This window comes from Haemaphysalis longicornis, unplaced genomic scaffold (genome assembly GCF_048455015.1).
Source record: "Haemaphysalis longicornis isolate Haplotype H1 unplaced genomic scaffold, Haemaphysalis longicornis Haplotype H1 scaffold_88, whole genome shotgun sequence".
Classification (NCBI taxonomy): Eukaryota; Metazoa; Arthropoda; class Arachnida; order Ixodida; family Ixodidae; genus Haemaphysalis; species Haemaphysalis longicornis.
Window position 1 is genome coordinate 1,054,174 of NW_027526456.1, and position 14,339 is coordinate 1,068,512.

The window sequence follows — 14,339 nt, forward strand, 5'->3', positions numbered from 1 at the left end:
TCCAAAGGAGACAGATATCTACAGACCAGAACAAAAGCTCGCTCTCCCCATTTCTCTTCCAAACTAAAAAAAAACCCGTTCCCTTTTCTTCCCACCCATTCTCCCACAACCCAGCGACTTCCGCTACTCCCCAGGGGAGATCAGGGGATTATCCCCAGCACCGGACTCCTGGCTAGCCGCTTTCTGTAGTTATCTCCACCCTTGGGTGGTCCAAATTCCACTTGCCTTTTGGCCAATTCCTTCATTTTACAATCGAGTTAAGCCAGTTATACGTCGGCGGTGCCGGTCGAGGCAATTTGACTTACAATCTTTTGTCTCACTTACTCAATGTACACGTAAAGTTTTCGCAATGCACCTGATGGTCCGCTTGATCAAGCCTAATGTTTTTCTGGTTGCGCCCACTGTCGTGCAGGTACTTTACCAAAGCGCATCATGCCTGTCGACTCCCTGGTTGTCCTCAGGTAAGATCCACCACGGAGGTGAAGAACGGGACGTCCATGGACTCCCTGTTTGCTCTAAAAACAAAAACTAGCTATGGCAGCTCTGCGATTTGTTTATTTAAGTATTAGATGTTTGGTTTTAGGTGGCCATGTCCGGTAAATATAAATAACAGCCACGATGCAAGCTTTTAAATTTAAGTAGTTCCAAGGCGCCTTCTTTTTCAAAACATTTTGATTGGCACAATTTGAAAATAGGTTAAACGCTTTTTTTTTTTTTTTGCTGGCCTCGCTGCGAAACACACACAAATGTAAAAGCGCGTGTTGCGGGCGTACTTGAAATTATTGCCTCACTAGAGAGGCAATGATCTCGTCGCTTATCTCGATTTTGCCATCTTAGGTTCTCCAACTGTCTGGTCTCCCAAATTCGCTTTTCAATGGGTCTAATATAGGGGCTCATAAGGAGAGGGGCTTCGAAGCTCGTTTTCCGAAAGCAATATTCTCTTCACTGAATGTTTTTTTTTTTCTCTTTGATCGGTTTATTTATGTGACATTTTTAAGGATTTCAAATATAGCTGTTTACTGAAAGGCACGCTGCATGACTTAGAACATCTTCCTGGCGACTTGTAAGGAGGCTATTGTAGAATGCTTTATGGAAAGAGCCTTTGAAGAGACCGCGAGTACAAAATACAACTTAGTTCAGTTTGAAAGCAGAACTCCCTATAAACGCAAATGTTTTTGCCGAAACAACAAGAAATATTGAAAAACTAAACTTTCGCGCTGCAGTGATCGAATATGGGCACGAGTGGCGAAGTACAGGCCAGAAGCAGAAACAGTGATGACTGTTATCCGCGCGTTAGCATTCAAGTGTTATACGATCAAACTGAGCGTGGAGATGCCACTACAATCGCCCAGCCTTGTTTCTTGGCTGTGGGTTTGGTCGGCAGCCGCCAATCGCACAAGCAGGATTCAGTGACGTCAATATGACGTCACCAGAAAACGTCCGGGGAGTTGCCGTTGATCCGTCTGTTTTTATTACCATCTCTAGCATTTCTTTGAAGTTTGTAACAAAATTTGTATCGTTGTTATAGGGACAAAGTACCCCTTTAAATGAACCGAGCTTCAATCCCTTCACCATGTTGCAGGAGCGCTTCATCAGACGTAGCCAAAGATAATCTCTCGCTATTAACAGTGGAGCTGTTGCATAGCGTGGAACGCTTCAAAAATAGCATGAAAATGCCTAGCACTCATGAGCTTGAGCTTCGCGGCGGCCACTGAGCGTCCTAGGCTCATGCAGTGGTTTTAGCAAAAAAAAAAAGAACTGGCCAGAACACCGAGGAGCGCCTCGCGTTGCCTAGCAACCAACAACGCCACAGCTGACGCAACACCTGCTTCACGGACCCTTGACGTGACTCCAGCAATGCCACGCATGCGTCGTGCACGTTCGCGCCTGCCGCTGCGCCCCAGCGATCGTCAAGCGCTACCACGAATGTAATGCTTGGCATGAGGAACACAACGATATCAATGCATAAGACGGTGATTAGTGCTAGCACAGCGCAAAGTAATGACGGAACATGTAAATAAACAGTTTCAAACTTGAACAAATGCGTGGTGATGTGTCCTTCAGTGCCCACGTAGAAAGAAATTCTGCAGCTTCGCTTAAGCCTTGCTTAGCCAGTTTTTTTTTAAAATTCTGGCATCATATCCACAAAGCGCTTTCGTAAAGTTTTAGGTTTCTAGGAGTGCTAGCTGGCAGCATGCCCTAAGGTGTTGCAAAGTGGCTTTGTCAATGTGGCTTTTTGATTCAGTCGGTTTGCTTACGAGGCCGCCGAATTTTCGAAAAAAAAATTTCCAAGGAAAAAGCTCGACACAATGCATGGAACCAGCTAGGAACATCTTTAATAGATGGTCGCTCTCGACTAGGCTGGTGTAGGAAATTAAGGGCGGTAAGTTGGTCTAGTCGGTTACGTGATACGGAAGGCAATGTTACCGCTGACAAACCGGACACGTGCTTGGCGCAAGGACAGGAGACAAAGACAGGACAAACAGAGGACACAGGAAGCCTCTGCCGGCTTTGCACTGTAAAACTTACAACCTTAAATGGAATTTCTGTATATATATAACACACTTGCGTCCTAGCAGAAACACAAGAACAACACCCTTTTAAACGGTGTTCTAAGCGGCAAAATACCCTGTAAAAATACCCTGATAAACACCCAGTGAAAGGGTATTTCCCTGTGTTTTTCTGCGGTCTAAGGATATAATTCGACAGAAATTCCCTTTAAGGGTGTAAATAATTCCGCAGTGCGGGTGGCCTGTGTGTTCGAGATTTCGGTGCGCCTTAAAGATCTTCAGGTGGTCTAAACTAATCCGGAGCCCTCCACTACGGCGTGCCTCATCGTAATGCAGTGGGGGTGAAGGGAGCGGATTTACGAACGCCTAACTGATTGAGCTTTTTCTCGGGGCTTCGAGAGCCCCGGACCAGCGGGAAGCAGACAACATTCAGCTTACCCTACTCATTGCGCGGCTGGTGCATGCAGGCACCGGGGCTTCCACCACGACGCGCCGGCCCCGCAGCGCTGGTCGTGGGACATCATCGCCGCCGGCCTGCTGTCCGTGATGCTGCTCGCGCTGCTGCTCTACCACCTCACCTCCGACAGTGAGTCCCCTTCTCTCTCTCTCTCTCTCTCTCTCTCTCTCTCTCTCTCTCTCTCTCTCTCTCTCTCTCTCTCTCTCTCTCTCTCTCTCTCCCCGCTGAACGTAAGAGGCCCCTCTGTCGAGATTTTGTTGCACACTCAACATCCCCTGGTGGTCGAAATTAATCCCAGCCCTCCATTACGACGCGCCTCGTGTCCCAGGTGTAACTTCGGCGCGTTAGGCCTCCACAAATTTGAAACCTTTTTTTTTAAAACAAACCATCCATAGATCATGATCGCAGCAATAGGTTGGAGCGGACTCGCTCAACCTCGAGCAACTGTCTTGCATCTAACACTTGATGAACAGGATTTCTCTCGCTGGGGGCAATCCGGCAAGGCTATAGACAAGAGGCTGGGTCCTCATCATGCACCATAAAGGGGGTGTAGTTTTTTTGTGGGCGAACTGTTTGTTTTAATCCCGCCGCTCCGTCTTTTTCATCTCTTCCAGACACACCGAAGACCACCGGTAAGCAATAGCCCAAGGCTATATAGGAAGGCCTTGCCGTATGTGCTTTGAACCATACAGAAAGGCGAGCTGCAGATTGTTATGTTTGAAGACGTTGTTTTTTAATCGCAACTCTTCGAAAGGGGTTCAACCAAGGGTTCTTGTGTCATGTGGTGAATACGGCGTTAACAGGAAAGGTGTGAAGGCTACTAACTAACGGATACTAATTCATTTAAGGGCTAGTCATCCAGTTGGTCTATATGGAATGAATGCACATACACACAAGCACCCACAAGGTGTTATTTCTGTAAAGATTTATGGAAGCCTGTAATATAAACGTGACTAATTCACTCAGCCAAAGAATTTTCATAAAAATGCAACCACCGGAGAATAATTCTATCCTTTACTGTTTTGTTTCGTTCTGTTTTCAGCGACTTCAAACGTAGTACCATTTGCAGTGTCGGTCACAAGCGCGAGCTGAGTAAAACCAACCCAGAATTTTGTCTCCTCGTGACTTCAAGCTACACTTGGCGAGGGAAGGCCGTGTTTACGTCTTCTTATTCTATCACTTCACACATTTGTAAACGTACAGCTTATGACACTCGAGTCATTATAATGCCGAGTGGGAATGGCTGTACTGGGATAATTAAGCTTCCAAAACAGGATCAGTGCGAATACAATTCTGGAAGAAACGTCATAAATACAAGAAGATAGATTTTTTAGCGCCAACGGGAACTGTAATCGTAAATGAAATTCTATAATAAGTGACATTCTCGCTGTAAATAACAGCATCCCGCGCGTGGCTACTATACGGTTCTTCTATTCAGAAGACCGGGAGGAGTCGACCAGATCTCTGCGGGTACAACCGAGTGTCTTTGCTTTTGTTCGGTCTGGCGCCGCTCGCGATAGCGCGTGCAAGAAAAAATGTTTTTGTTGTATTTTTAGCTGTTCTATTTTTATCCTTCGTAATTTTAATGATTGTCTTAACCTCAGTTTTATTTTTGTAAAAACGTATTCGACGTGAACTTGTAACCTAAAGTACAGTATAATTGTTTGATAAGATCATCTTTAAACTTACCCAAGGAGACATATACCCTAAGCACTGATCGCATGTGTTAACTAACCATGTCACAATTAACAGTGGATTTTTAAGGGTTTGCATATACACACTTCGTCTCCACTGCCTAATGTGAAAGGCAGATAGGCAGCACTATATTCGGGTGCAACTTAAGAACGACAATTGAAGTTGCCCCTTCACCTCATCAGCGCAGCCGGCTGTTTCTCCACACGGCGGAAGAAATGCGTTATTACCGCGAGCGTTTGGAACATGACATGAGTCGTTTCCTTGACTTTTCGGACTTAATCCGCTTATAAGCGACGACAAACAAACTAGGTAAAAAACAAACATACGATGTCAGGCATTAAATCTCTTGCAAAACTCGCGCTAGCGTTGACACCGGTTCCGTCGCTTCGGCGGAGTGATACACTACATCAGCTATTGCCGTGCTAAACTTGTACTCAGGCATACTGTTTTCTCGGACTAAGATAAATACTCATAAACCAAGAAGTCAGGTTACTAGCTAAAAGAAATGCTACAAATTAAAAGTTCGGAGTGCATATGCTTGCACTGCCGTGTAGCCAAAAAAAAAACACAAAAAAAAACAGAAATGTTGGCCACGCGTCTTCTTGTTTCCACGCAAATGTCGTCGCAAGAGCATATTGTTCGACCACCCCCGGACACATAACACTCCGCTCTCTCCCCTTCCTAGCCGTGGCTCTCTTTCCCTTCCCCCTAGCTCCTGGCACAAGCGAAACGGAGATTTGACCAAGTAAACCGACTTTTCCCGCGTCCGCGCTGCTCTTTTTTGTTTCACGAAAATATGACATCTGGCATAAATTGTCCTATTTTACAGCTCGAGCGCTATTTATTGACACTTTCTGTTTGTTTTGCTCAGAACAGCTCGAGCCAACATCTCTTCAATCGTGATTGTTTCGATTTCACCTCTTTTTGGCATCATCGCTCATTTTTTACTCTATTGCAACACTTCGTTTTTTTTTTTCATTTGCTATTGTGAAGATCAATCCAACGTCGCTCCTAATAAAAAAAATGCTGGTACTATCTGTTATCTACCAAAATAGTTTGCCTCAAATTCGCATATAGTTACCTCTGCACTGAATATATAGACATGTATAACCCATGGCAGCAGTTTCGGAAGTTCGGAATGTTTTTGCCTGTATTTACTTCTGGTTCAAGCTCTCTATCGCATGCTTTTTTTTCGAATGTTGGAATACAGTGCGGCATAGAAACAGACCAATATTTTCAAGTTGAGCCAGCCCAAGAAAGACTCGTTTTAGAAAATAAAATGCGTGATCAACCAAGTTTGTCGACACCACAAATATTCCTTTGGCCTGTAAATGTTCTCTAGTTACGCGCAAAAGCAAACACATGAACCGCCCAACTCTGGTTAATGGAGCTCAGGACGTATATTGCAACTTCAAACACTTCATAAAAATGAGCATCTCATGACAAATTATTTCCGACACATACTTTTTTCCAGCCTCCACCGCCAAAAGTAAGCACAACCAAATTACCATTTTCTAGGTTTCAAGATATGCTCTTCAGGGTGGGGCAGTGGCGGAAGGTGGGATGTGTAGAAGGGATGCCTGAAGTTCCTGTGTGTAGGTCTCCTTAAGGAACAGAGTTTCGCGTTGATCTGCCATTAGAAGTCTCAAAGTAGTGCGGGAAAGCCACCCGTCATGCACGTAGGAGCCGCCGCGCCGATTGCAGTGAGAGCTCCGCCCGCGTGCGCGTGCTGCCGGGTGCGCCGGGCAATGCTCGGAGAACTCTAGGAACACCTGCAGTTCCTGTACATCCTGTAGCGCCAGAGTTGCGCGTCTTATTTCCACATACCGTGGGTTCCACCTCACAACAGGAAAGCCCGCTTTCAGGGCTGCGCACAAGACCCCGCTTTTCAGTCAGTTCTGAGAGGCGGCGGTCGCGGTAGCCACGGCAGCGCCGGCCGCTCGGCTGATAAAGCGGCCGCTTGCCCCGGCAGCTGCAGGCACACCACGCATGCGCCGACTCCCCTCCTCCGCTGCCGCTGGCCTGGCTGGCCGGCAGCGGCTACACGCGTGACGGCTGGCTTTCCCGCACGACTTGAGAACTCAAGATGGCGGATGGACGTGCGACTCTGCGGCCCTAGGTAGAGTGTAATAGAGGAATCTGAATCGGCGCCAGGATGCCACGCCGGCTACGCAGGTGTTAAAGCTGTAAAGACTATCACACCTTAGCGTTCCGAGAGGTGAAGCTCGAAGATAAACCTAAGGAAGAAAACTGTGCGGTGTGCAAGCTGCACTTCGAGTACCGCTACATACCGCGTGATTGCACGCACGTTAAATGTGGCAAATTAGTGAGAATCATCCGTGGTGTGCCCAGGATGACGGCTGATGTAGAAGTATTTGAGCACGGAAATGTCGCCTAAATGTGGCACTCACGCTTCATCACATTAGTTTCCAAGTGGCATAAAATTCAATTGCCACGAACAAAGACCTTGACCAGCTGCCGCTTGTTCTGTTGACGTGGCGGTTATGTATCACTCGACGGTGTTAATTATCGAAAAGTTGGAAGGCTCGCTGCACTGCCAATGTATGGTTAAAGGGCTTGTGTTTTTCAAATGTGGACGGATAAATTTGCTAGTAATCTCGTGCTTTCGACCTTTAATTCCACCGAAGCAGTCTTCCCAATCATCCATTTTATCTGCACTCCCAAGAATAAAGAAGTACGCTAGACAGGAGCTTTATGTTGATCAGTATAGCGTATTCTCAGTATACGCGTAAAAAAAAGCGTCTAGTCGCAGTGTTCTGGGAAGAGCATGCATGGTGAAATACATAAACTAAATAGGATAGAAAAATCTGAATAAAGTTCCGGGGTTTGTGCGAAAAGCTGCGCATCGCGCAATGGCGTACAGTCAAATCGAAGGCCGCAACTGGGAATATGTCTAGTAGAAAGTGGCACACGGATGCGGCATGATGAATTGCACACTGAAAGTGGCACCGCTTGTGCTCCTCGTAAGTTGGAGTGTGTCGCGAGTGCAGGGCCGAGTAAGCGTATGCCTTTTTTCCGAACGCTGAGAACACTCCGCTGAGAAATTGTCGCCGCCTGCGGGAGACCCCGGGATCCTGGGCATATGCACCTTCGCTGTAAGGCCGGGTTCCGACTGTTGCCGCAATGGCCATAATAACTTTTGAGAATAACGTCGTTTCACGTCTCAGCCGACCGAAATGCGTGGCATGCCGTTTTTTTTTTCTTTGCGTCCATAAATCACGATACGGCTTTTGCGTCGGTAGTTTGAACATAGCCTTATAAGTAATAAGTTGGCTTAATAACAACTGTTGCTAACCGTGGTTAGGGTGTCCCGAAATAAGTTATTTATTCCCTTTCAGCGAATGCCACCACTCCTTCAACGAAGAAGCGCGGTGAGTCACCCTAATCACTACTGGGCTGGCGCTCACCCGTGGGGTCACGCGCACTGGGGTGTTGCCAAGGGGATAAATATTTTCATGCAGAAGTGTTGTGTGCTCCGTGACACAGAAAATCCAGCAAAGATTGCACTCACACGCACGACTTCAATGGCGAAGGTGTTGTAGGTGAGTGTTGCCGGACACATAGTTAAGTTTCAGAATCATTGTTTATTTGCATAGTTTATTTGCATCTTCCTCTCGTGAGAATATGCACAGGCAAATATATTAATAACGTGATCGGTTACGCCGCCATCAATTTTATTGGTGCTCGACTGAACGCGGATGTCCGCCTTCTCCCATGTAAGCGGCCGTATACGGCAGGGGAACGCTGTTCGGCCGGACCTTGATGTTCTCCGAGTATGGGGGCACTGTTCACTACTTCTCTAGGGAGCCATCACACCAAGGATCAGTACTGTCACCTTTCTTGTTTAACCTCGCCATGAGGGACCTTCCGGCCCTTCTCTCGGACATACCCTACCTACATCATTCCATATATGCAGACGACATCACCCTGTGGGTTGCTCGAGGCTCCGACGGCCAAATCCAGGAAGCCCTGCAACGGGCAACCCAAACCGTTGAGGAGTACGCAGCCGTGCACGGCTTGTCGTGTTCCCCCCCAAAATCGGAGCTTTTCATCTACAAACCAAATCATAAAATCCCACCAATAATAACCGTAACCACATCATCAGGAGCCAACATTCCCATAGTTCACTCCATAAAGGTTTTGGGACTCCGCCTAAATGCTAATGGCCGGCATACAGATGCACTCAGAGAGATCGAGAAGGGGGTATATCAAACCACCCGACTCATCTCCAGGGTTTCGACGAGGCACAAGGGCATCAAGGAGTCCAACCTCATAAAGATGGTGCAGGCCTTCGTCATCTCGCGCGTTACATACGCATTGCCGTTTCTCACCCTGCGGAAGACGGAGCAGGAGAAAGTTGATAGCCTCATCCGTACGGCACACAAGCGAGCGCTCGGCCTCTCCCAACACACATCAACTGCAAACCTACTGCGCCTCGGGATACACAATATTCTCTCCGAACTTATAGAGGCACAGCGAACCGCACAACTAGAGAGGCTTTCTCGCAGCTCTGCCGGTCGGTGCATCCTGAGGTCTTTGGGCCTGGTACCCCAAACACCACACTACACGCGACTTGTTGCCATTCCGTCTCCTCTGAGGAATGTCATAAGAGTGTCCCCAACGCCTAGGCGAATGCACCCCATCCACAATAAGGAACGCCGTGAGGCAAGAGCGAAGGCCCTTGCCAAACAACACCCACCGGGGTCTCCTGTGGTATACACCGATGCCGCCCCATATCAAGACAGGAACGCATCGGTACTAGCGGTGGTCGACTCCAAGGGGAGCCCCATCGCTACAGCATCTGTAAGCTGCACTTCCTGCACAGAGGCAGAGGAAATGGCAATTGGTCTAGCCATAGCCCACAGCCGGTCTCCGCATCTTACCATCATAACCGATTCTAAATCGGCCGTTCTAAATTTTTTAAACGGCAGGGTATCATCTAGAACCTTGGCAACCATCTCGCAAGGACCCACACCTCATAGCCGGACCTTCCGCATCATCTGGTCACCGGCACATTCTGGCCTGATGGGAAATGAGAGAGCCAATGAGACTGCTCGAGATATGGTTCGCCGAGAGCCTCATAGGACCCATGAAGATATCCCGCAACCTTTCGTCTATAAGGACCGTCTCCATACTTTCGGCGATATCCTTGACCATTTCCGCCAGGATAGGACAATTTTTCCACCACCGCATCCATCGCTCAGTCGAAGGCATGCAGTCCTTCTCAGGCAGCTCCAAACATTATCATTCCCCACTCCGCATCTCATGTCCATCATATATCCTGGCGAATATAAGGACGCTTGCCCCTTTTGTTCTGTGGAACGAGCATCACTTCACCACATCATTTGGTCATGCCCATTAATACCCGCATCACGTAGAAGAAATCATCCCATCCTTCATAACATATCATCCTTAACCGAGTGGGAGGCTGCCATCTCTAGCCCAGCTCCCCACGTGCAAGAAGCCCTCGCCCAGTTGGCTGAAGACACCGAGCTCCCAAAACACCGGGAGCCCCGCTGTCTAGATGACTGAGCGAACAGCTCAGTGGTGCAATCACCACAACTTTTGGGCAAAATAAAGTTATTACTACTACTACTACTACCAAGAATACAACTAAAAGACCTTATTTCATTTGCTCCTGATCTTAGTGACAAAACTGAAAGCCAATCGGAACAGGCTTTTAGGAAGATGACGCCGACCGAGTAGAGTCGGGAGGGGAGCTTCGGGCCTCACTGAGCGTTTAAAAAAGAGCTCTAGCCTTCAGGCTCCCTTTACCACAGGGCATACAACATAATGTGAAAGCATTTCTAGTTTAGGCTTTCTTAGTATGTGGTCAGTGCTGTGGTTGTGCTTTGATATTGGAATTTACGTCGTGAAAACCTTTATGTCGACCGAGGGCTAATTTGCGATAGTTGAAAGAGGGCGGCGTTTTCTATTTGTTTGTTCGTGTGTTTTCACCTAGTAAACATCGGCAATTGCTTTTGTTTGTTTCAGAAGCGTACATGATGACCGCCGAAGGATTCGGTAAGACATTTGCGTCAAGTCAAATCACACGTTATGCTCTGCACCTAGTTAAGCTGACAATATATTCCGAAGATTCATTGCTGGGTCCATTGAGAATGCGGAAACCAAAAAACCGCGGAAACGCCTTTCGGTAACTCGACGTTAGCACGATATAGTTTAGAAGGACTTGTTGGTGGGTGAGTTGGTGCATCTTTAACATGGAGTGAAAAACTGCGCAAAATTTGAGACGGCTACAAAAAGAGAGATTAATGCACCTGTCTTGTGTTCTCTCATTTTGTGGCCGTCTGAAATTTCGCACAGTCTTTCACTTCACGTTTAGGTTAACACGATAGCGCGAATCCCATCACGTTCCTCGCTGACTTCCTTATTTTCTTCTTTTGCTTCCGCCTTTTGCGTTAAAATAGGTACCTCAGAATAGCTACCTACATGTTGTCTGTATAGACGTTTTTGTGACGCGCGAATTTGCACCTCTCGCGGATGTCTCCCAGCACTGATGAGCACTGACATAATTAGCTCTTTATATTTTTTGCTCGCGAAGCCTGGCGGAGCCTGAGTATGTTTTGAAATGTGCCGTACTTCCAGGTGTCGACAACGAAGAAGGTAAGTATTAACACCCCGGCTAGCTCCAGGCTGGCGCGCCCCTCCTTCCCAACAAAATGAGCTACATCCTCGCCGCGTGCGCGTGCCTGGAGCGACAGTACGCCCTCCTTCACATGCGTTCGAAGCTATGCCGCAATCACTCAAAAGCACTTTTGAAGCGGCGAGCTCTATTGGTATTCCTGACAACGGCTGTGAGGCATTTCAAAGACCTTTGCGATGCTAAAAGTCTGCCATAATGGCTATACCAACGTCAACTGCACGCCTGAATGAGCTAATACAATGCATAGATCAGCTCATTGGATAACGTTAAAGGATAATGTCGATGGATGGCATTTATTCCATATGAAAAAAAGTTAGGGGTCAGCCTCACTCACGATACCTTTGAACATCGTACAGAACATCGTACAGACTTCGCGTAACATTTTTTGAGTTGTCGTCGGCACGCTGGGTGTATGGGAATACGACACGGAAAGCCTAGCTTTGAATACTGGTCCTGTTCTTATCAAACCTATAACGCCAAGAACAACTGAGTCTGACTTCGATCATTATTATGCACTCTAATTTTCAGCCTGAAGTTGCACTCTAAAAACGCGCCAGAAATGCCCGAACACATCACTGGTGATAGCGATGATAGAACGTGACTGCCCACATTCTGCAATACGGAGATATTTGAGCCCCGAAATCAAGCTGGCATCGTTCGGGCAAACTTGAAATCAAGCACGAATTTAGGAAGGGAAGTGCAATTTTGGACGGGTTCTATTCAATCATAAAACCTCACGCCAGCAGTATTGTGCAAGCCGCAATTTCATTTAACCACTTCAACTGCAATAAGAGCACACTATTCCCGTTTCAAATATAGGTGCGCCTCAGACGATTAAATGTTCATCTATTTCAACCTATCGATCTGGGGGAGAACCAAAATTTCTAAGGTATTTTAGGGCTTTTTTAAGTGTGTGTGTGTATGTGTGTGTGTGGGGGGGGGTGTTATTAATTATTTATTTTTATTTACCCCCAGGACCCAAAGACACCTAAAAAAGTGAATGGTTTAAGAAATTACACAAATCAACCAACAATAACTGCAACGTAGGCCTGCCCCATAAACGTAGTAGCAGGCTGTCTACATTTCATCCAAAAAGAGTTATTTAATCATACTGATTTGAATCCCTACAACCGGTAAACAGAAAGGCTCAAAAATATATTATCTGCTGCGTGATGACTGCCATAAATGGGAAGAAGTGTCGGTAACGTCGCAAACAGTGCTTTCTTAACCGAAGCGCTCTTATAGCACATCTAACATAGAGAACGACAAATGGGCTCTTTTCAGATTTATCTAAGAAGCTGTAAAAAATAAGGAAAGGCACGTGGCTTTTACTGTAGATGTGACATCGAAGGGCGGAGCTATGAGGTGTGATATCGAGAAAGGCTTTGAATTCAGATTGAATTCGGCTTTCTCGACAGCGTGGTGAAATTCTAATGTATAGTTATCGTGGGAACGATGATGAGCCAGATGAAGATTGAACTTTAAGGAAAACAGCGGTAGATACGGGACAGGAGTAAGGGCAAATACACAGCAGATCCCGTGTACAAATGCCCAACACAGTACATATAACAGAGCGCATGTCTTGTGTGTTTGCCTCTACTCTTGTCCCGTAATTTGCACTGTTTTTCTTCAAGTTCACAAATGTACCCCGCAGCCCGTCATTAAACCCTTCTGGAGATAAACATTCCCTCCAAACTATTCTAACGTGATGTTAGCTTTACTTGTCATGTAACAATCGCCATAGAAAGCCAGAACAGTTATTCATTCAGCAGGACTATATGTGTATTAATACGACGACTGACCTGCCCCGTGTGCTGCCGCAGCGGCCGCTCCCTTACTCCCCAGCCCGGGGACAGGGCAGGAAGAGAGTCCACAGGGTGGCGGCCACGAGCGCCGGTCGACGGCCACTACGGCGCAGACGACGCCGCCCTCGCTGCGGGCCTACCCGGGTGTCCTGGTGTGCGCCACCAACGGCCTGGGCAGCGCTCGCCTGGCGGACGCCCTGACGCGCCTCTGCTCGCACGCCGTCTACACGGGCGACCTGACGCTCGGCGAGGACGACTACGGCCGCCACTACTTCTACGCACAGGGCAAGCTTCCCGCCTTCCTTCTTCGCACCTCCCCTGGGTCATTCTCTATCTTCTCCCCTTCCCTAACCATTTTATTTCAACAAGCGTTTTCACCACCACCTCCCGTACGCACTCATCGCCGCCTGTGCCACGGCTGCACGCTTATAGGAAGCTACGCGAGGTAGAAGAATTTGCTGAAGGGCCAGTTGGTACATTGCACTACGAGAAAAAACAGTGCGAAAGACTGGACAGTGAGGTACCACCACAAAACACAGGCGCTGACAATAAACAGGCAATAAAGCGCTCAGGTGTTCGTCAGCACCTGTGTTTTGTTGTTCGTCACTTTTTCCAGTCTTTTGCACTATTTTTCCTCGTAAGTGAGGTAGCTGTCCACAAGGACGTTCTAGAGAAGAGATAGGCTAAAACTTTATTTGGTTGCCAACTGGAGTTCCTAGGCGTCGGCCAGAATCTGCGGGGCCCTGGTAGTGTTTTCGGCCACTTGGACGGCCCATAGTTGATCCTCCCGGTTGGAGCTACGCAGTATGGTTTTCCACTGCTCATGTTAATAACACTGCGACCTAGTGTGGCTGCCTGCAGTGTGCCTGCAATGTTTCCAGAGCTAGCAGACATTGTCATAGCATGTGTGCTAGGTCTGCTCGTTCCTGGCAGCTGTGGCGCTCTGTGGGAGGGGGTAACGCCCTGGGTAAACAGTGGCTGTAGGCAATCATGCTCGGATATGAGTTTGTCTGGAGGTGTCGCCAGACCAAGGATTGGCGTTTAGTTAGGGAGGGATGCGTGGCTGGGCAGCCTGCCGGGCAGCGATACGAAACCCTCGTTTAAGTGGATATCCGCTGATTAGGTAAAGCCTCGAGCGACGTCCTGCAGCTATTCGTTCCCAGCCAGGCCGGAATGGCCAGGTTCAA

The 14,339-nt window shown here is 47.7% G+C and overlaps 1 protein-coding gene across 1 annotated transcript in view; it reads left to right on the plus strand.

Annotated features, from left to right (window-relative positions):
- Window positions 1-432: 432 nt before the first annotated feature.
- LOC144150973 (uncharacterized) overlaps window positions 433-14,339 on the plus strand; it is a 38,239-nt gene continuing 24,332 nt past the window's right edge. The window contains exons 1-4 of the mRNA XM_077682273.1: window positions 433-461; window positions 2,978-3,096; window positions 11,290-11,307; window positions 13,171-13,437. Coding sequence (XP_077538399.1) covers window positions 433-461; window positions 2,978-3,096; window positions 11,290-11,307; window positions 13,171-13,437 — 433 coding nt within the window. The remainder of the gene's footprint in view (window positions 462-2,977; window positions 3,097-11,289; window positions 11,308-13,170; window positions 13,438-14,339) is intronic.